This window comes from Marmota flaviventris, chromosome 7 (assembly GCF_047511675.1).
Source record: "Marmota flaviventris isolate mMarFla1 chromosome 7, mMarFla1.hap1, whole genome shotgun sequence".
Taxonomy (NCBI): Eukaryota; Metazoa; Chordata; class Mammalia; order Rodentia; family Sciuridae; genus Marmota; species Marmota flaviventris.
Window position 1 is genome coordinate 39796694 of NC_092504.1, and position 23598 is coordinate 39820291.

General features: G+C 35.4%; 2 protein-coding genes across 2 annotated transcripts in view; both read right to left on the bottom strand.

Moving 5' to 3' along the window:
* The window catches only part of Lrrc66 (leucine rich repeat containing 66), a 30094-nt gene extending 25469 nt beyond the window's left edge, over positions 1-4625 (bottom strand). Inside the window, exon 1 of the mRNA XM_071614276.1 lies at positions 4113-4625. Within this exon, the coding sequence (XP_071470377.1) occupies positions 4113-4605 (493 nt within the window). The 5' untranslated portion in view covers positions 4606-4625. The remainder of the gene's footprint in view (positions 1-4112) is intronic.
* Positions 4626-7421: 2796 nt separating this feature from the next.
* Positions 7422-23598, bottom strand: Sgcb (sarcoglycan beta). The gene is made up of 6 exons (XM_027938531.2): positions 23497-23598; positions 19355-19564; positions 15452-15637; positions 14530-14721; positions 13947-14078; positions 7422-10505 (listed from the first exon to the last, which is right to left on the bottom strand). Exons 1-6 carry the CDS (start codon positions 23530-23532, stop codon positions 10302-10304), a joined length of 960 nt encoding a protein of 319 aa, XP_027794332.1. The 5' UTR covers positions 23533-23598; the 3' UTR covers positions 7422-10301.

Here is a 23598-nt window from a genome sequence, read left to right on the forward strand (position 1 = left end):
CAGGTATTTTGTTACAGCAACAGAAAGCTAAAGAACACACCAATTTCTCAGTTATGAACATTGTACTTCAAAATTAAGGAAGGAAGGTGCAATCATCATTAAGGTTAAATTCATGGATGGTTTCTGCTTTGTGTGTATTGCATTGGCCAGTACCTCACCTGTGTGTTTTCCCAACACAAAGCTTACTGGTGACATCAGCAGACTCTGGACACAGGAGATTATCTGATAATTGTTTGTCAATGTGATGATTCACCCTTACAAAAATGGGCTCATTTGAGTGTTCTGTAAACAGTCGCCATTTAAATACACATGAAACATGAGTTATAAAGGTATGTATGTGCTACAAGGCTAACTGCTGCCTTCTGGGATATCTCTAATTTATTATTATTGTAGATGAATGCAAGCACATCTAGACAGACACAAATGGTTCGATGCTCATCAATTATAGTGGGCTATGAATCCCATCCACAGCGATAGTTATTTAACATTTTAAAAGTTAACTTGAGATTTAGAGAAAAACAAATTAATTATTTGTTTCTAAGTATACTGTTATTCTCAATTTGTGCCAAGAGAGCAATAAAAACTAACATTTGCAAAGTACGAGTCTACAAAATACCCTTCATGTAGTTTAATTGCTTCCATTTATTATGCCAGCTACCATGTTAAATTAGCTTCTTAAGATATATTTTTCATTTATCTTCACAATTCTATGCATAAATATTATATGGATGGTTTCCAATTTATAAGGGGTCCACTTAAGGTTTTCTGGCTTTACAAGGTATGAAAGCATGCTCATATAATCACTGTTTTTCACTTTTATTATAGTATCCAATAAACTACTGAGATATTCAACATTTTATAATAAAACAGACTTCGTGTTACATGATTTTCCTAACTATAGGCTAATGTAAATGTTCTGAGCATGTCTAAGAAAGGGTAGGCTATGATGTTTGGTAGATGAGGTGTATTAAATGCATTTTGGCCTTATGATGTTTTCAACTTATGATGGATTTACAAAGTTGTAGCCACATCTTAAGTTGAGGAACATGTGTATTATTTAGATGTTACCTTTAAACAGAGGGCTGGGATCTGGCTCAATGGTAGAGTGCTTGCGTAGCATGTCAGAGGCCTGGAGTTTGATCCCCAGTAGTGTAGTAGTAAGAAAATAAACAAACAAACATAACCCCAAACCTCCCAAAACAGACTTATGAAGGAATTGAAAAAGAATAAAGGAAAGGCCAAAAATTGGGTAGTGACCCAGTGTTTTGGTTGGCTTTTTTGTCACTGTGACCAAAATACCCAACAAGAACAGTTTAGAGGAGGGAAAGTTTATTTGGGGCTCATGGTTTTGGAGGTCTCAAGGTGAGGATGAACATCATGGGGGACGGGTATAGCAGAGAGTAGTTCCTTCCCTCATGGTAGCAATGTGGTGGTGGGGGAGAGGGAGGGAGAAAGGTAGAGGGGAGAAGGGGCCACAGGAAGAACCACCCCTCTAGGGCACACCCCCAGTGACCCACTTCTTCCAGCTGTGTCCCATAGGCCTGTGGTTACCACCAGTCAAGCCATGCTAACTAGGATTAACTGGAGAAAGTGAGTCAGCTCTTCTAATCATTTTACCTCTGAATATTCCTGCATCAACATAGGAGCTTTGGGGGGACACCTCACATCCAAACTACAATACCCAGGCAGCATATTTTTAATAAAATATTTTCCTCCAAAATGGAATTTTAAATTCAGTTACAGGGGATTCAACCCAGGACAAATTGAAAGCATATCATGATAACAGAAAAACAATTCAAATCACCAAATGCCAAGGATAAAAGGACTCTGAATTATATCTAATTAGATTATGACTTACACTGGACTTTCAGTATCTACTTTGTTCATTTCTCTATGGTTTCATCTGCCAGAATTCTAATGGAATTTCAGATACAGGATTTGCTCATTTTATTTATTTTTGACCTTCGAAGGTTCAACATATCTTGGGAGGCAGAAGTTTAACTTGAAGATGAGTCTGTAGCTGTATTTATAGGAATATTTGGTCCTGAAGTAGAATTGTATTAGCCCTAAACACTGATTAACCTGGGGTCTTCATCTGCTCTAAGGAGAGAGACTCAGCACTTCTCTATGTACTCTGTGGTAGAATAATATTTTGACATATTTATCTTTATCCTTGCCTATAGTTTTCTCTTTCCTTTTCTCTCCATTCAAGCAGAAAACAGGCTCCATGCTCACTACTCCAGAGAAGGCACATGGCAAGGCAGAGGCAGCCCAGTCTATAAGTTCTAAACCTTCAGAGGAAAGGACCTTCTAGACACACAGGGTATGGAAGAAACAAAACGGGGAAGGAATTTTCTCCAAACTGTACAGACTAAGAAGAAATATTCTCTGGGTTGCAGCAGGTAGGAACACACACGTTTTGTCAGGGCATAAGACTCTACAGCTACAGTACACATCTGGGGAAAGGCAGAGAAAGGCCAATGAAAGATGTTATATATCCCTACAACCACCCCCTTGGGGACTCAGAATCACAAATTATGTTAGAGACTGCAGAATGTTATATCTCTAGGACACTTGAATTTGTGGAGTGAGGTTTATATCTACGACACTTGCTTAAAAATATGTTAGGTCAAATGGATACATATAACTATAATAATGCTTATTTAAATATATCAAAATGAAAATAAAAGTTATTAATCCAATTAGGAAACATATATGAGAACTATCCAACTATTTCAAATATTATTTATGAGATTACTTAATTATATAAATATGCCCAAAATGTCCTGATAGGAAAATACAAATTATGAAATATTATGTACAGTATCACTGGAAGAAAAATGTATATTTAGATATAAAGAATAAACTTAAAGACTATATATTACATAAGTGAGTTTAAATTTTACTTTTTAATGCTTCTTAAATCCCTGAAAATTCTACAAATTGCAGACATTCCTTTTGTAATAAGAAAAAAAAAATAAAAATTATAAAATGAAATCTAATCATTTACACTTTGCATTGAAAATACTATACATTGTATTCATGCAGAAGGTCAAAGAGAAAAAAACACTCCCACCTTCTCACACAGTTCTGCTGATAAGGTGACTGAAAAAATCATGCCTTTACCTGTGAGATTAGTATTGCCAAATGGTTCTTAAAAGAAGGCCTGAAGCTGGGGAAAGGCAAAACGAAAAAACAAAACAAACAAACAAACAAAAAACTCCATAACTATCTATCTATCTGAAACATAAGAAGTGAAAAATGAGAAAAGCTAAATATGCATAATTTGAGATGGAGAAAGCAGGCAAAATCATTACTTTTTTAAGCATAAGTATCTTGCTTCAAGTAGGTGCTTGACAAACGGTGAACAAGACTCAAAACAAACAAACAAACAACAACAATAATGGAATAAGAAAATTTCCCAGCACTCCAGAATATAAAAAGGGCAAAAGAAGTTTTGCCTTATGAACCTGATATATTTTCTAAATAAAACAATTCACAGTAAAGGGATTCTAACACGTAGACTACTGAATGTCACATGAGAATTTACTATAAGAAGAAAAGTATTCTGTTAGAATCTAGAATAAGGAATTCTGATTTTGATTTGATAATCAGAAAGCTCACAAACTTATATGTAATATTGGCACATTTCTGGCCTACAGTTGAAGGACAACTAGATCAGAAGAGGCAAAACATATTCTATAAAGAAAAATTTATAAACATGGCAACATAATTTAAATTACATTACATATTAAAAATATATGAACTAGCTGTTTCTCATGCTTTTCCATATTAACAAAATGCTGATAAACAAAATAGCTTAAAAATCACACTTTCTTATTTAGCACTTCAATACTTCTTAGTGTCTCTCAACAACACTATTTAACATTAAAGTTATAATAATGAGGGATTAAATTGTATTGATTATAAATTCTACATATGACTTCCAATACCACTGTGAAACCTTTTACTGTATTTGCTCTGATCAAATTGCTTTATTGTCAGTTGGTCCCTTGAAACTGAAAACAAATATGGAATTCTTATTAACATAAAACATTAATTCTCCTCATACTCGTTTCTCTCTCTAGTCCACCTTTTCAAATTGTACTCACCCTTGGGAGTGTCAGTGAGTTTATTTCTTTGAAGAATTAGCACCTTTGGAAAGAGAAGTTCATTTTGGAAGCTGCTTCTCTGGTGTTTTTTTGGTGAGGAGTGAGGACTGGATAGATCCAACGAGATGGAGTGGATGGCACTGTTGCTCAGGTTGAGTATTTCCAAAGCATGTAAATGTGTGAGAGGGCTCAAGGTCATTTTCCATATGAGAGAATCAGGGAGGTCCAGATGTTTTATTTTCCATTCTTCTTTTATCATGTGAGACTGTAAGAGAACTCTAAAGAAACTGAAGCTTACGTTCACTGTGGCTGCTGTCTGTGATGAGTCCATGGGTAGCTCATGCTTTCCAGTAGAACAATTTGTTAGGAGATATTTATTACTTTGGTACTCTGAATTGAATAAAATACTGCTTTTTCTTGATGGATTTTCTCTTGTTCCAGTAAAGAAAACACCTATAACTATGGTAATAACTCTGAAATAGAAGTTTTTCATAATGCCTGGAAAAATAAAAAAAAAAATTGACTTTTCAAAATAACTTACATAAAAAGTAGCAGCAAATAAGAAGCAGGATATTTAATTTCCACTTCTAAGATTCAGGAAAGTTATCTTGATTGTCAATTTAAGTGACTGATTTCTTAGAAGTCAAGACATTAAAAACATTTCAGTAGTTACTGAAATGGTAAAACTAGCATAAAATTTTATTTATAGCACTTTAAAGAAAGGACTTGTCTGTATTTTCAGAAAATATACATTTAATAAGTCCTCACCTTGACACCTGCTTTTTCAGTATCATTCACTGCGTAGTCTGCTTTGGAGTGAGTGAAACTTACCAAGAAGACTTCTCTGTTTCTTTGCTGATCATTAGTAGGGAGCAAAGTCTGCTATGCTTATCTAGAAAATTGTAAGCCACGTGGTTTATTACATGAATGATACCCAGTTACACTAAACTGTGAACTTCCCATAACCCTGTAAGTAGAAAGTTCAACTTGCCAAACATACACTTTTTTCCATGACTAGAAAAACTAAAATCTTTGTCTTTGTGGTTTTTGTGTGACTTTTCAAATCATTTAAATATATACAACATAAATGAGTTATGAAAAGGATGTTCTGCCTCAGAACCACATAGATATAGTGAGAGATAGAAACCTCAGGTATCTTTTTCATTAAAAAATTCTTGAGAAGCAACTGAAAGTTTTATAAGTATAAATACAAGCCACAAAGGCTGAATGCATACACAAAAATAATTTAAAAAAGAAATGCAAATGGGCTTTTGCAATTGTTTTAAAATTCCACCTAAAAATCAGTGTATAAATAACCACATTATTCAGTATGCAGTTACAACAAATAGTTCCTTCCTTTCTGATTTAATGGCACACTTTCTAGTTTTCATTGCTATAGTCTAAAATACTAGAATGTTCTAATTGATCTTCCTGCCTTTGACTCTTGACTCTTCTTCTTTTTTCTTGATCCATTTTAGGTGATTCTGAAGCATTATCTTCCCATAATACTGTTTTTCTTGTGTAATTCCCTTATCAATTAGATGATCAGAATCCTCAAAGGGCTACTTACTGCCTATAGTCCAAATCTCTCAGAGTGGCATTCAAAGATTTGAGTTATATAGCTGACCTCATGAACTAGTTTGAAAAATACATGTGGAGCAACCACAAGATATGGCTTAGGCACAAAACTATATATGCACATCTCATGTCAAAATTAGCTTTTTAATTATTCCCAATTCTAAGCTCAATGCCTTTTCCTCTCCTCTGTCGAAATCCTATACATTCTTCCATACTCATCTCAAATCCTATGCTCTAGCCTCTATTTGTCTTTATGCCTTCACAAATATTTCATTAAATATTTATTGAATGAATACTATCCTGCATTTTTAGTGTTTTGCTTTGTGTCTGTTCTGAACTCCCTGAAATAAAGTAAGGATCATGACTCATACACACACACACACACACACACACACACACACACACACATACACATTTCCATGTTTTATATTTTTAAACACACATACACATTTCCATTTTATATTTTTAATAGTCTGTAGTCTGTCTCTGGGCTATGCTTTGTTTGCATGAATGAATGTGTGGACTAAATTAAATTTACAGTGTTAAGTTTTAAACTTTTTTTCACACAAGGTCAGTTCTCCCAAATTCTGGATGACATCTAAATTCATACACATGACCATGAACTGCAAAGCTGCCCTATAGCAGGAGGAGTGATTTACAGTGTGTCCCTTATGCACAGAAACTGAATTAATTTGTCCAGGCAGAAAATATTTCCTTCTACATTCAAGCTGTAATCATTATAATTGTATATGCAGCTAATACTATAATATTAGCAACAACAACAAAATCATTTAAAGAAGCACATCACTTTGTAGTACTGAAGAGAAAGATGTAGTTGAAAAATACTTTTTCTTAAAAAGTTTTTAACTTAAAGATTTCTATTGCCTTGCTTCTTTTTAAATTGAAGACATTGATACATTAATGGATTTAAGTTCAAAACACATAAGAATAATCCTATTATCTTACAGTGAAAGTTATTTATTTATAAAGAAACATTATTTTTATTACATAGAAATTTATATAGACTGGGTATATATAAATTCTTAGTGCTGTTTAGCACTAAGAACTCCAGAAAAAGTTTGTGAGGAAACTGAAAACAATAAGATAAAATGTAAGTCTTTAAATAGACATATTCAAGCTGAAGTTTGAAGAAGCAGTTAGAAATACTGGGCGTGGGTGTGCATGTATCAGAGAGAAAGAGGAGGAAGAAGGCAGTAGAGGAAAAAAAAGTAGAAATGAAATGAAGAATTCATTCTTAGATAAAAACAAGTTGGAAAAAGAGAAAGAAAAAAAAGTAAGACTATTTTGGTGATGAGAAGATGTGGAAAAAATATGATACGATGCTTCTGAGACATACCTTAAGAGCCTTAGGTAGTTTTCAAATGGGTCTATAGTGGATGATTTCAGAACTGAGCCTTGGAGGCTCCTCCCCTCCTGCCATCATGCTAGCTAAGTGGCAAGCCTTCACCCTTTCATCTCCAGCACTGGCCGCTTGCCAGGGTAACAGTGTGCACAGTTAATTCCCTGGATGCTGGAGAGACGCCTTCTGCAATGCAAATGGGGTAGGACTATCCACACTGCAACTTTCTAAATCTGATATCCAGAGATATTACATAAATACAGATGAAGTTCCATTCTCAAAATATATTTAAATTTATAATGTCTGCATGATCAAGTGGAAATCCATGAACATATAAATACTAAAAAACTAACAGCCAATAGTTTACAGAATTTTTATTGTAAAGAGGTCATTAATAGTCATTACAAATTGAATGAACTGAAATGCAAGTTAGCAATCTGAAACAAATTTTTATCTACTTAATTTTTTTTGTATGGCATGATTTCTAATCTTTGCCCCTCTTAACACTTCAGATGAGTAAAACTATCAGCATTTCAATGGTCTCTTTGTTGTCAAGTTTAGCACCAAAACATTTTACTTCCTTAAAAAACACTCATTCAAAACTAGATAGAATTTCTATCTTTCATCATCAAAACTATCACACAAAATTTATTTTTTTCACAATGCCAAAAAAATACAAATTAGTGTATTTTAAAATATTGCAGACTATGTATAGGCAGTCCCTGCTTTGTATTGTTTTGCATTTTTCCTATCTGTCCATTAGACAGTCTCTAAGAAATCATGCATTTACTTATTTTTATTCCATATGTCATGATAATCCACCTCTACAATACTGTCATTATTCAAACAAGCATGTATCTACATCCTTCTCAGGGTCCTCTATCATCCACCTCCCCCAAACCTGCTGCTTGCTCTGTCAGTGCTTAATGGAATCAGGAAGAGGTAAATTTATCCCTTTATAGAAAAACACCATCAGGGGGTGCTATTGAGTTGCTGAAATTTCACTGTGAATCAAATAGGTCACAGGTAAAATGGGTGGTTTGTTCTTGTTCTGCTTCCCAATAAATTTTCCAGGTCTACATTTCAGTGGAAAAGCAAAGACTACCTATAGAATATCCTAAAATGCTATACCTGATAACAGTCAGTTTTATAAAAACACCAAAATATCTTCTCATGTCAAAAGCACTTAATGGAAATGTATCAAAAACACAAATATTTCTCAAAGAGAAGTAAAAATAGACTATATCATGAATTAGATTCAATAAATAATACTTTGTAATATAGTGTTCTGTGGTTTTAATAAAAATATTTAAAGAAACTTTCAAAACAAATCTAAATAGACAAGTAATGAATGTACAATTTTAAAATACACTGAGCATCTAAATGAAAATTTCAATGATTTTTTTCTGAGAATCATTCAGACATTAAAAGATATCCAAAAGGTTTCAAATATCACTGTAACTAATAATACTCAGAGGTCAGAAATCTCTCATTTTCTTTTCACTTAAAAACTGCTCTCAGTATTATATAGTAAATCAATCCTATTTCAGTAAAATTTATTGACTTCATAATCTATAAGGTATACGGTTTTTCTGTAAAAGAGAACCATGACTATATTGAATACAATTTTTTGCATTGATTTTCTTATCTACACAGTTCAAAGTGACCATGATAGAACATGGTTATATTTCATTGCAAACAGAACCTATGATATGTACCTATACTGCCTATTCTACGGCAATCTACTTTGGGGTCCCTGTCCCTGATCCTGTGTGTGTCTTAATAATACCAGAGAGTTCCTTTCATATCAAATACAAAATATGTTAAAAATCAACTGGTTTGAGGGTATAATTATAATGAGATAGTGATATTAGAAGATAACTTCTTACACTCAAAAATTTTGTGTATTATCTCCTGCCTTTAGTTCCGTATCCTGACCCATTAAAAAGGGTGACATTAGTGTGGTATGCTGTAGTAAAACCAGCAGGACTTGGCTAGGCCTACTGTCTCCCACTGCACTGAGCTGCCCTAGGGCGAAGGGTGAGAATGTCCCTGTACCTCTGGAACCTATTCAGGTAATCCAGTGTGCCAATGACCTTTATTTGGAAAACTGGTAAGTCATAGGTAGGCCAATTACACCTCTATATAGAATAGTATTTTGGAATTGTCTTAAAAGATAGTTAAAATCTGACAGTGATTTTTTTTTAATCTGATATAAGATTTATTTCTTTTAACTAGAGTAGTCTAACTGTTTTGTTTGATTTTCTTACCTTAGGGAAGTTAGAATTATTCCTTTTTCATCTTTCTAGAGTTTTAAATAATTGAGAATTCAGTGAAGATAGTGAAAAGAGCATGGTATTTGGAATCAATTACATTTAGGTTTGAATCACACCTGCATTCCAATCCCAACTCTGCTATTTACTATATCATCTTAGGCAAGTTTATTAACTTGTCTGATCCTCAGTTCCTAATGGGTAAAACTGGGATAATAACACCTATTCAGAGAGCCTCAGTGAGAACTAGAGACATTAAATATGCAAAGCCTGGGAAATCTAAGACACTCAACAAATGACTTAAAAGCTATCATTACTTAAAAGTTAAAACTGAGCATGTGTCTGCTTTCTATCATACTGTGAACTCTCAATAATTATCATTATATCAAATAAGCATTCTATCACAGAGTGTTTTCTTCTTAGTGAAAAGCTAAGGAACCACAGTTTATTCTCTCACAAATGTCAAGTTCTTTAATGACCTTACTGGCATGTGAGAATATGGTTCAAGGTTAATACCCTAAAAATCCACATCTTTTCTTTTTGAAACTAAAAGATAGAACATGAAACACTGATGGTATGCCTTTTAAACATCTCTAATGGGTCTATTCCCATTAGAATTATCAAAAACTGATTACAGTGAATCTAAATAGTTGTGTCAGCCCTTTATCCTTTAGTCAAGGATAGTAGAATTTAAAAAAAAACACTTTTTAAAGATTAATTTTGATTTTATTAACTTCTTATAATGATTTTAGGGGACTGTCACTTGAAAAATCAGTGCAACTTAATAAAATGTATTAGAATTTAGACTCTCAAGAATATTTTAAATATGGAGACTACATAATAGATACAGTAGTGCTCTTCAGTTAAAATAATTACAAATTATCACAAACTCTGTAAAAACATGATTTGCATGCATACTTAGGGGGAAAAAAAAAGGTCAAGTCAAGATATAAACATACTGATGACCTCTGGGCTCTTCTAATGCGTGTTCCCGCAAGGGTTGTCTGAGATTTGGCAGCCCATGTTCTGTACAGTTACTTGTACTTTGAAGAGAGTCCCATCAGCACACATGCAGAGCTTGTAGCGCACCCAGTCGCCACCACCCAGCTGGTCCCCACTGGAAGAACTGGGTAATCGACTTGTGCTGACCATCACAGTTCCATTTAGGATGATGCTGTTTTCCTACAAAAAGGATAATAGTACAATTTATTTACTTCCACATATGAGTATAGAACAAAGTTATTAAACAAAACTTGCCAGAATATTAACATGAAAAGAAGGCAGTTAGAGAGTAAAATCACGACCAAAACAATAATGGCAGCATCAAAAACCAAAACAATCATCAAGATTCAACTGGTGACTTCTTAGTTTATTCAGTTCGACTAAATGTCAATAAACCTGCCATATAACTCTCAATTGTTAGTTAAAGTTACATCAAAACTCCTAAGTGTATAATAAAACTAATGTTGATTATGTCTCATTTTCATTTGTTAATTCCTAAGAGAATATTAACAAAGGTACTGACTGATAAGTTTGTGATGATGAGAAGAAGAAGGCATTTTCTCTTACAGGCAATTAATTTTAATTAATGAAGATTGAATTAACTAGATTAAAACCATATAATTTAGAAAACCAGATACTCAAAGGAAACTGTCTGGAGATTTTTCCTCTTTAAGGCCATTGCTCCAGAAAAACTTTTATAACATAGGCTCTTAAAACCCCTGTTTTAAGAGGAAACACTAAGCATATCTCACTTCTTTCCTTTCTTTGTTCTCTCTTTCATTCGCTCAATAAATAATTATTAAGTGCCCACTATGTACCAGGCACTATCCTAGGTGCTAGTGACACAGAAGTAAAAAAGAAGGCTGCCATTTCAGGGAGGGGAGCAAACAATAAACAAATGAAGAGGTAAGACACATAAGGCAGCAGACGGGATAAATTCTGGGGAAACATAAAACAGGGTAAGTAGAGAGAGTGAGCAAGTGGGGATCGTATTTTATAAGTCAGGAAAGGCCTCCCTGATAAGGTCACATTCCAACAGAAACTGGAAGAAGTGAGGAACTTAAGTCAGGTAGGTTAACTGGGGAAGGGAATTCCAAGCTGAGAAAACGGTACATGCAAAGGTAAAGATGTGCCTGGCGTTCTAGGGACAATAAGGTGGCCACTATGAATGGAGCACAGAGGCTGAGGAGAAATAATCAGGAACCAGACGTGAAAGTCAAAGGAATGAATTCTAGATTTTATTTGAAATTAGACGGAAGCCATATAGAGGATTCCGAATGGGAAAGTGATGTGACTGTTTTAGAAAATCATTCTGGTTGAAAGGCAGAAAAATAACTACAGGTGTGAAGAAAGTCACAAAAGGACCAGTTAGGAGGCTGTTCCAACAATTCAGGCAGGAAAATGATGGCAGTTCATACCATAGTGGTGATGATGGAGGTGATGAGAAGCAGCCAGCCTCTGTACATCTTCTGAAAGTAAAGCCAGAAGGCTTTGTTGATGGGTTATCATTTTACAGGACAGAACACTGAAAGAAATGTATGACTGGTGAGGAAGCAGGATATCAAGATTTTAGACTTGTTAGATTTCAGGTGCTGTTAGACATGGAAGCGGAGAAAGTAAGTAGGCATTTGTGTATATGAATTAGTTCAGAGGAAAGGCTGAGGCAGGAGTTCTAAATCATCTCGCAGAGGGTATTTACAAGATGAGATGACAGGAAGATGGTTAAAAAGCAATAGAAATGGCTAATGTACTATGTAGTGGTGTTACAGGCTGAATATCCCTTATCTGAAATGCTTGGAACAGAAGTGTTTCACATTTCACAGTGTTTTGGATTTTGGAATATTTTACTGGTCAAGTATTCCAAATCCAAATTTTTGGAATAGGAATGCTCAAGCTACATACTGAATAAATATAATTCTTAAGTGATTAGTTTTCAAATTTTGTTGCAATGCTGCCATCTTGTGGTCATTAATTTTACTTTCTTTAAATTACTTAGGCATTTTCAATAAATTCTAGAGTTCTATCACATAGTAGGGTGAATACAGTTAACAATATGTTGTATACTTAAAAATAGCTAGAAGAGAGGATTTTGAATATTCTTACCACAAAGAAACAATAAATGTTTGAGGTGATGGATATGCTAATTACTCTATTTTGATCATTACACATTGTATTTATCTACCAAAACATCACATTGTACCTCATAAATATGTACACGACATGTTAATTAAAAATGAAAAATAAGGGCTGGGAATGTAGCTCAGTGGAGAATGCTTACTTAGCATGTGTGTGAGGCTCTGGGTTTGATTCCCAGTACCACAAAAAAGAAAAATTAAAATGAGAGGTGGGGGGAGGGTGGAGGGGGAGAGAGAGAGGGTGAGAAAGTGAGGAAAAAGGGGATTTGAAAAGGTAGTTTGATAAAATTCTTATGAGTAGCTTATATTCTTTAAAACTAACCATTGATATTAACTGAATTATAAAGCTAGTTATCTTTTCATTTTTTTTTAGCTGTGAAGAAACTGGTATGTATACATATTTTCAAGTATTTCAATATTTAAACAATTTGTGTATGGTCTCTACAAATGGTTCACACCTCTTGCTTTTCTCTTCAGCTTTCTTATGCACAAAACAACAGCCCAGCTGTGGCTGGTGCTCAACATTGCTCTCTTAGAGGAAGGGCTTCTTAGTACAACGCAAGTAAAACTACTCAATAATGTTAGGGTGTTTCTAGCAAGAATTACACTTTCTGCTTATCTTTATTATTTAGAAATGAAATTATGAGCTTTAGGGAAAAAATTTGTTTATGAAAGTGAAACAACTACCTCATTTTCTAAAGTTCATTATTCCTAAAAAATGTGCAATTCACTTTTTTTAAAAAGGGAGTAAATAAGTCTTTAGGCTTGAAGTGACTTTTATCATGCAATGCTTGGTAAGACAAATTTATTAGTTTTACTTAAGTAGTATATAGAAGTGCCCAAAGGCATTTGACCAGAATTATGAGCTGGTAAAAGTTTTTGAACTTATGGCTCCCTTCTATGAAGTATGATATCTGCTAAAGTTCATATAAAATCTGTGAAACACAAAGAAATTTAATTTTCAGCAGCTGCAATAAGGCAAAAATCTTCTCCCTATATAATTAATAATAGATGTTTAAATAAAATACACTTGATACATTTGATAATTGTTTTTATCATGACACTGGATAAAAAACAGGAAAGGACATGAAGACACAAAACAACTTTAGGGCATGCATACTTTGATCTTCCAGTTTGGGTTTTTCTTTTTTGCCTTTTAAACTAATACCAACAAAATTCAGAAAATACAAACTAACAGAAATAAACATAAAATTAAATTGTCTGTTTTCCTGCTACCCATAACTAAATATTGTTGATATTTTGACATATTATTGTAAGTTTTTATAAACAGATATGTCCTAAAAAATAAAAATGAAATATTTCATAAATTGTTTTGTAACTTTCTTTTACTTCACAATCCATTTTGAAAATATTTTCATGACAAAAAAATACATCACTATTTTTAGTAACTGTATACTATTCTACACATGGATTTATGTATCCAAGAACCTAATAACTCTCTTAAAATTCTTAAGAAAATACTCACAGCCTTTAACTCCATATTACCACCCATGTGAAATTCAATGGTTTTTCCCATAATGAATACTCCTTCATTTCCACGCACAATAGCCTTTCCATCAACTTTTATATTTAAATCACTGGTGGCATTGCTGGTAATCTAAAAATTAAAAAAAATACTGATAAGCTTTTCTAAATAATGTGAGACTATTTATCTCAGATAAATGAGAATTTCAAACATGAGAGAGGATAGGAAATTTTTTACATCTGGAAACTGATAATAAAGAGTGGACTTGATATTGCTCACATAAACTAGATAATGAAAGATCTAGAACTAATCCTTTCCAATGTTCTGGAATACATTCTTTCATACCACTGTAAAGAAGTGAAACTAGGGTCTGGGGATATGGCTTAAGTGGTACTGCGCTCGCCTAGCATGCATGAGACACTGGGTTCGATTCTCAGCACGACATAAAAATAAAATAAAGATATTGTGCCCACCTAAAACTAAAAAATAAATATTTAAAAAAAAGAAGTGAAACTCTCCTCCCACTTTATAACTTTAGACAATAACTGTCTCCCATTAGTAAAGTGAAGAAAAGAAATCATACCCTTTCAGTAGATGCTTTTTGAACATTCAGACTTTTCACTCCACTTGGCAAATGAAACTCATGGGTTTCATAGTCTGTGCTGAATAAGATATGTTGAGTCCTCGGGTCAAAAAACTGCATACCAATGTCACTTGTAATAGAAGTTTTGTTCTTTTCTACACTGAGCTTTGTTGTCCCTTGCTGAAAAACAATCTTCAGAAAAACACTCTATTGTGAATATATTTTCAAAGAATATTACAACCAAAATTCATGAAGAACATTATTCTAAAAAAATACTATGAAACACTATTTAACTAACTATAATAATAGACTAACTTCAAATGATTTTAAATGCATGTGTTCTGTCTCTACTTCCTTGGGAGAAGAATTCTTTAAAATGAAAACTTAAATGTTTATTTGCTTATTTGGCTCTGCATAAATAAAGAGAGGAACATATGGAACATGGCTCAAGGCCTAAGGTGGCTGGGATGAAAGTGAGAATACCTTCTTAAGGTTTCACTCAGTTAAAAGCCTATGTTAGAGCAACCACTTGGAATGGCCTGCTACTGAGCAGAGAGGCATACTCTCTTTCAGATTATCAGAAAACATGGGATATTCTAACCCAGGAAGGAGCTTCCTTAATGGCTTCTTGTGGAGATTAGTAATCTACCCATTCTTACACTAATTATATCTGTCAATGCTACCATTGAACAAAATCTAGAATACTAAGAAAGCATATAACTTTAATAGATTATAAAACCAACCCTATTGAGTACTAAATATTTACGAATATTGAATACATTTGTGAATATAAAATGAATATATTAATTTTCTCTAAAAGAAGATATCTCTTTCCTATAATCAACTCGAGGTTTTTACAAAGACTTGTTTTCTAATTCCACTTTCTCATTTACACTGCATTTCAATTAATGTCATAACTTACAGGTTGGTTGTTGCCAGTGATGACCAAATTTTCATTTCGCCTTCCTCCAACTGTGCTCTTATAAAGAGGATGTATAACTCCCATGTCAGATACTTGCTTAAATCGAAGCAGACCACTTTCATGAAATTCCATGCTGTCACAGCCATTTGGTCCAATGCGAATCACAGCCCAAATAACAAGGGTTATCTGAAAAAAAGCACAAGCCCATTGTTAACAGGTATACACTTGACACACTTGGAAAATGAAAAGAAAAAAATCATTGCCAAAATATTAAAGAGTTACTAAAATGTTTAATCAGTAAGATGAATATATTAATTGATTTTCCACTTATAAACAAAACCAATTTTATTCTTATCATGCCATTATATGCAAAAGACCAAGGAAAGGTTTATAATTTCTTCTACCTTTCCAGGTCTCATTCCCCAGGCTAATCACTTTCAACAATTTTAGCTGTGGGCTTTATCTCCTTGTTTTTAAATAATATATGAAATAATATATGTATACTATTATTTCTACATTTATCAAATTTAGGTTTTATCTAGAAATTTCTTATTTTAGCAGATGAGAAGTTTAGCTTATTTCTACCTCTTTTCTCTCCCAACTCCAACCTCAAGTTTCAGATGAATCTATGTTCGGTATTTTCAGTATTATGACCATGTAAACACTGCTCATTGCTAAAGCAAATATGATATTATGATGGCAGTTCTTTTCTTGTACTTTGTATACTTCTTTAATTTGCTTAGCTTCTTTGAAAATATAACTAAATCTCAAACCCTCCAACATTTCTATAAATCTCTCCATGAATGTTCTTTCCAAACTCCTCAGATAATGTATTTATTTTTCTCTCTCAGAAAATCTTTCTGGAACCCCTGTCTTCCTGCTCTAGTCCGGATTTCCTGCTCCAATCTCTGGCCTTTTGCACAGCTGTAACCCTGTACTTTTCATTTTCTTTCATGCTAGAATTTCCTTTTGTCTTTCTCCTGTGCAAGAAAGATACCCAGTTTCCTTATCTCCAACTTTCTTTAGTGCTAGTGGTTTTCTCACAAACAGAGTAGAAGCAAAATTTTCTGAAGAATGTGCATGGCAAGAATGTTGCATTTGACTGACACTCTGGCTAGGTATGCATTTTTAGATTTTAAACGATGTTCTTTCTGAACTTTGAAAGCTATTGCTTTATTGCCTTCCAGTTTCCATTGCTAGTTTTAAAAAATATTTCTGTTGGAACGGGAACACTCTACCACTGAGCTACATTTCCATCCCTTTTTATTTTGAGACAGGGTCTTGATAAATTGCCCAGGCTGGTCTTGAACTTGCAATCCTCCTGCCTCATCCACCTTCCTGAGTCACTGGGATTACAGGGTGCACCACCATGCCTAGCTCTCTTCTGTTTTTGAGAGGTCCAATGCCACTCTGACTTACTGTTTATATAAGAGTGAGTCATTTTTTTTTTCCTGGAAAAAATTTAGGAAGATTTTAAGGTCTTTATTTATGATTTATTTTTATTTATTTATTTTTTAACATTTCATAGTAAGAGCCTGGATTTCTTTTTTTTTTTTTCTTGATGCATTATTCCAGAGCTAGAATGGTAGCTTTTAATCTCTTCTAGAAATTTTTCTTATGATAACTTTCCAATGTTTTTCTGTTTTTGCTTCTGAATCTCCTATTAATAGAAAACTCCCAGACTGATTCTTCATTTTTGTTGAACATTCTGGAAGAGCTACTTTTCTTTGTTTTCCAAAATCTATTCATCCATCTGTGTGTATATCTTTATGAGTTCTTCCTATTCTTCAATTGCTCCTTTTATATGGTATGTCATTCTTGTCTCATGGACTCAATATCCTTAATATTTTCTGTCAATCATTGCATTTTCTTTATCTTCCTAAATTTGAGTTTATACTTCCCCAGGACTTGGGTATTTTGTCCTTTTCATTTCTCAATTCCTGGAGCTTTCTTCAAAAATCTATTGATCTCTGGCTCAGTGTTCATACTTAACAGTGATTTTTGAGAAAAAGATCATAGGAAATTCTCTATGTGGGGTGGGGCTTGTGACTTATTGGCTTCATGATAGTGAGAGTCGATGTTTTTTTCACTAGGACCTGCCAAAAGTCACTATTGTCACATCTTTTGTTTAGGTGCTTCAGTTACCTATGGAGGGCTCCTTTGCCTCTTGGCTGATGCCAGGGAGCTGAAGGAGGAGGAGAAGGGAGTTCAGGAAAGGCAGCCTCAGTGCACTGCTTTCAGGTTGGAAACCCACCTTTTTACAACAGGCTTAGGCACAAAGATCCCTGTCTGGCCCAAGGTGTCTAGACACCTGCCAGTTTGGGATGGTGTTCAGAGGGGCGGCTGCCTAACTGCTGGCTGAGACAGAGGGAGGCCTAGGCATCTGACTACTATAGATTTTTTTCAAACAAGTTCAGGTCCTGTCTTGATTCTGCTTTTCAAAGTACTTGTATTTCCAACTCCTGAGGCTTTGCAGGGTTCAGCAAGGCACTTCACTAACACCCTACAACCCCTCCCAACAAACAGGCACGCAATCTCTCCTCACTGACAAGTGTTTGGCATCCCTTCTCCTACTTTTTGTCTTCATATATTGTGGTTTGGGACTTCAGTTGTCTTTCACCCTCTTCAAAGATATTTCGACATTGTCACTTTGGGATAAATTTTTTTGGAAGAGGACAGAAATGTCTTTGTTCTGCCATTTTAACCAGAAATCTTCAAGGTTATAAGATAAAAATAAATTTAGAATATGTGCTCCTAGTAAAGCTATTTATGGTACCTACTATAAAATGTATAATGTTAGCTCTTGCTGACTTTAGTGAATAATTAGACACAAATGTTTTGAATGTACATAGAATACAAGGCTGACTTGAGAGCATTAGAAGTAATAATAACATAAATTCACTTTTGAAGTGCTACAGATCATGTTTATGAGCAGTCTTATGTATACCATTAATCACTCTCTGAAAATAAAAATATCAACCTAAATGCATTCCAGATTTCAAAATTAACCATCAGAGTCATGAACTCAGACTAATAAGCCCTTTTTGTAAAAAAGTAAATATCTTTGGAAAAGGTGGCTATAGATCCTCAGCACCATAGTATGAATTGACCTACCAGATACTTTCATTCTTTTTGGTACCAGGGACTGAACCCAGGGGTGCCTAATCACTGAGCACAGGGTCTTGCTAAATTGCTTAGCACCTCGCTAAATTGCTGAGGCGGTCTCTGAACTCACAATCCTCCTGCCTCAGCCTCCCGAGCTTCTGGGATTATAGGCATGCACCACCACACCCAGCAGATCCTTTCATTCTTGACAATAGGGACTTGGGACTACAAAACCCAAATCTTTACTGCCATTAACCATTAAAAATAAAAAATAAGAAGAAATTGTGTATGGTGTTAATAACAATAATAATCATAATTTTTAAAAAGGTTTATGATTTTAAAATCCAGCTGAAGAGGCATTACTAATTGCAGGAAAGGTTGAATGAAAAGACAGGAATCTATTTTTTAGGAGAGACAAAGACAACAAAATCATGGCAAAGTTCTCCTCTATTGAGTTGACTCTATCCTAATTAAAAGTTAAGTCCTTTAAAGGGAAGAATCTGTCATGTCAAAAAGAGAACTCTGCCATGATTTTATTGTCTTTGCCTCTCCTAAAACAATAGATTCCTGTCTTTTCATTCAACTTTTCCTGCAATTAGTGTTGTCTCCTCAGCCTACTAGGTTTTTTTATACATGTTGACTAAAGCCTATTCGAGATAAAACATGTATAGAAAATCAGAAAGTAAGACAGCCCCCGCCCCAACAAGTGACAGAAACTAAGTTCAGAATATCACCATAAAGCAAGATGAAAATTTTCCCCTGGTGATTAAAAGAGAATATTCTGCACCATATACTTACAATTAAATTGATGACAGCCAGAATAAACAAGAGGATAATCACACAGATGGCTAAATTGCCCTTTCTCCCTCTCAATCCTGTTTTATGGAGCCGATCTTCATCAATTGGAATATATCCTGCTTTAAAGTTACTATTGTGTTCTTTATTAACATTCCTTCTCTCCACAGCCTTCTCACGCATGGACTTCTTTACAGGACCATTGGAACTTGGCTAAAAACAAAATACAGCACAATGGAACAGTTGTAACACACTTTTTTGATACATTTATTAAGGGCAAATTCATAACTAAAGAAAGCTAAACTAGGGCTGGAATTGTGGCTTAGTGGTAGAGCACCTGCTTGGCATGTGTGAGGCCCTGGGTTCTATCCTCAGCACCACATACAAATAAATAAATAAAAGATCCATTGACAACTGAAAAATATTTTTAAAAAAAGCTAAACTAGTTACTGATATATTTTCCACTACAACCCTGCAAGTCATGGCGTTGCAGGCTCCAAATAAGGACATTACTATACTTAGAGGCACTGCGTAGCAGAAACTTCAGTGTGACTGTTGAATAACATATTTTCCCTCTTTGCTTTCAACAGTCTTATTGTCAATCAGGTGTACACCTCATTTCTTGTTGGAGTTGACAAACATATCTTAGGGTGGATAATTTATTTTTATTAATGTTTTATTAACATGTTTAATTTTTTCATATGCATATTTTCAAAAGAACTTGGTACTTGATATAATTTGCTCCTTAAAACTCCATTGACTAGAGCTAATATTATCATAGATCAGCAGATTGGGCAGTCCTTTGAGTGTGTATATGTAAGTGTGTGTGTGTGTGTGTGTGTGTGTTGGCTGTGATGGGGTCAAGTGAACCCTTCCAGGGTTTGGAATGCCAGGTACATTTTCAAAATAATGTTAAGATATCATTTCCTTTTTCACTTTCCTCTCTTGAATGGACAATGGGTACATGATCATATGTGATGACATTATTACTCTCAGAGATAATGCAATGTTTGTACATTCTTGTATTTTCAAATTTTTTTCAGTTTTGATTTCTAATCAGGTAAATATCAATGAATGTAACCTATATAAACAAAAGCTCTTTAAGACCTCAGTAGTTTTTAAAAGTGTAAAGATAGAAGATCAAAAAAACTTGAGAACCATTAAACCAGACTATGGTTGAATGACATATTAGGCAATAATCCTATTTAATTAGGCATGAAAGGAATGGTAGAAATGGACACTGCTCAACTTATATAATTTTTAGAGCTCTGAGAAAACTCACTTATTGAATAGATATGTATTAAGAATTTTATGCTTGAACATTAATATCATACTTAGGGATACAAGACATATAGGCCAGCATCCTTATTCTCTATGTATTACAGTCCTATGCCAGAAATAGTTAACAGTGCAATAAAGTACTCTGAATATTCAGGTGCCAAACCAACTGCATAGCAATACATGCTGCAGGCTTCAAATGGGAGAGAATCAGGATGAGCTGTAGTTTCTAGGGAAACGGGGAGGAGTAGGTGGGTCAGATATAACTCTCAAATACTTCCCTTTTTTCCCATTTTTTATGAGCTTTTGATCAGCCTGCTACCTCTGCCACCACATTAATATTCCAGTTGCCCTTTTCACTCGTCCTTGACAGATGGCCTTACCTTTTTCATTCCCTGAAACATAAGTCATTCATGATCAAAAACCACTGGTGACCTCTAGCTCCACAGAACATAAAAAACTACTCTGCTATCCAACAACTTCCTCAGCATGCCCTACTTGTCCAAAACTTTTATTCTCCCCACATTGCTAGATCTGACATAGATCAGGAATGATAAGGAAGGCTCTGTAGAAAGTAAAATAATCTACTAAAAAAATATTTTATAACAAAACAGATGTAAATACAGTTGTGTAGGTTGGGTACTTCGTGAGGCTGCAACACCTAAGAGGGTGCATGACCTGCAAACATTTTAGAATTGAGTATGCATTTAGATTGTTTTTGTAGTTGCGGGAGTAAAATGCCATAGTGAGAGTGCTTTCTTTTATTGTACAGAACAGTAGGGGCTTGTGATAGCTTAATAGATGGGCAACTTAAAGGTCTCAGGCTGAGTATGAATATAGGTCCACAGATAAGAGAGAAAGGGCAAAATGGAGTCTTTGCAAATTCATCTACATTATTATCTTCAATTTGATGTATTTCACATTTACTGACTATTTACTATGTGGTAACAGTTACTCCAAACTGGTAAACAAGATATCCTTCAAAGAGTTTACTTATAGGACAATAAGGTAGACAGACAAGGTTACTAACAATTGCGGTACAACATGGTAAGTGCCGTACCATAGCAGTGAAAGCAATACCAAAAGGGCACAGAAGAGGACTGCAAACCTTCTTAGGGGGTGGAGGCTACAGTAAGTTGAATTCTGAAGGATGGTCAGGATTTAGTCCATCAAAAGAGCAGGGAGAGGCATTCTAGGCATAGGGAACAACTTTGAGATTTAGAGTTCAAGTCATCTCTGAGTCAAGGAACTTTGGTAACTTTATGCGAATGGAGAGGATAGGTATAGAGTAATGAATCAAAAGAGGAAGTAAGGGATGTGGTGGCAGGAGGCAGTAAATGACACTAAGTACTAATGCAAGAATGGAATTTTTGCAAAAGACAGTGAACTACTGAAGATTTAAAAATTATGAGTGATACAACTCAGATTTACATCAAGCAAAATCATGACAAAAGAGGTGAACTGAATAGAACAGCAGGTTCCTCTAACAGTGCAAGTGAGAGCCTAACTGAACCATGGCTTTGGAGATGAAAAGAAGACTGGGGAGAAGATTTAACAGGTAGAACTATGAGGACTTAGTGACTTCTTGGATGTGAGTGTGATACAGAGGGGTCTAAGATGGCTCACAAGGAAGATTAGGAGGGATCACAATACCCAGCTTATGTGTAAAGGAAGAATAGAACATCAAGAATCTCAAGAGTATCAGAGGGTATGACAGATGGCAAAAGAACAATCTAAAACGAAGCTGTTTAATCAGGAGGAAAGTCATGAGAGCTAAGGAACAGCTTTAATCTCAACAGTCCCAAACTTGTTTACATTTCACTCATTCCTTTACATTAACTATCACTAAATTAGCAGCTTGACTGGAGTTTTTAGCTGATTTTTCTTCATTTATTTGGCAGTTTGACTTTAGTCTCCTTGAAGGCAGACTTCACATTTTCCTATTTTTTTCTGTCCCTTAGAATGAGACTTCCAGACATATAACTAATAGGTCCCTAAAAAGTTAATCACCTACGAAAATCTTTCCAAAGGTCAAAAAGAATGTTTGCAACTTGGCTCATTTATTTTTGCAACGATGTTGAAGAATGACACTTTCTTAAGATAAACTAAAAAGTTATTTTAAAGGGAAACAAGAATTAAGAAGTGACTGAAAATTACCGCTCTAGCAACCATCCATATATACATGTATGTACACATATATGTATGTATATGTATGCATGAATATAGGCTGATGGGGAGGGGCTCTGAAACTAGTCTAAGTTACAAGTTTACAATGCAGATCAGGAAATACTTGATAATGCATTCCTAAAAGTGATTTTAAACCCACTGGACAGGAAAGGTTTTATACTGGCGACTAAATCTCCAAAAACCAAAAAGTGGGAGGGGAAATCTGGCACGTCTGCATATCAGGGTTGGCAGAAACAAGACGTGGCCACAATCTGACACTAGGCAACAGCTGACCATTTCTTGGCTGGTGTCTGGGGAGCCTCTCGGCCGGGACTGAGGTTATTTTTATCCGCATCTTTGCTGGCTGCCAAGCCGGGCACGTCCCGGAGTAGGCTCCAGACTGGCACGGTGGCCTCCCGATCCCTGAGGACAGTGTCCGCTTCTCACCGCCGACGATGGATAGCTAAGCCAAGCTAGGCCGAGGGCCGTGGCAGGCTCCCCTTTCCCGGCAAGGGAGCTCCTGCTCGGGGTCGCGTCCCGCCTTTGCCAGCATCCCGGTGGCGGACAGCTCCTCCCGCCCCGCCCCGCGGAGTCCACTCCCCGCTGGCCCTCGCGCCCCGCCGGCCACCCTTCCGGTGGCCTACCCGCAATGCCTCGCCTCGCCCGCTCCTCTAGCCCCAGCCGCAGCGGGGTTCACAGACCTGCTCGGCCCCCGCCGCCGTAGCCGCTGCCGCCATCTTCCCGCGCTCTCCGCTGCCGCTACAGCCGCCGCCGCGCTCCCGGCCCGGCCTCGCCTGCCGCGC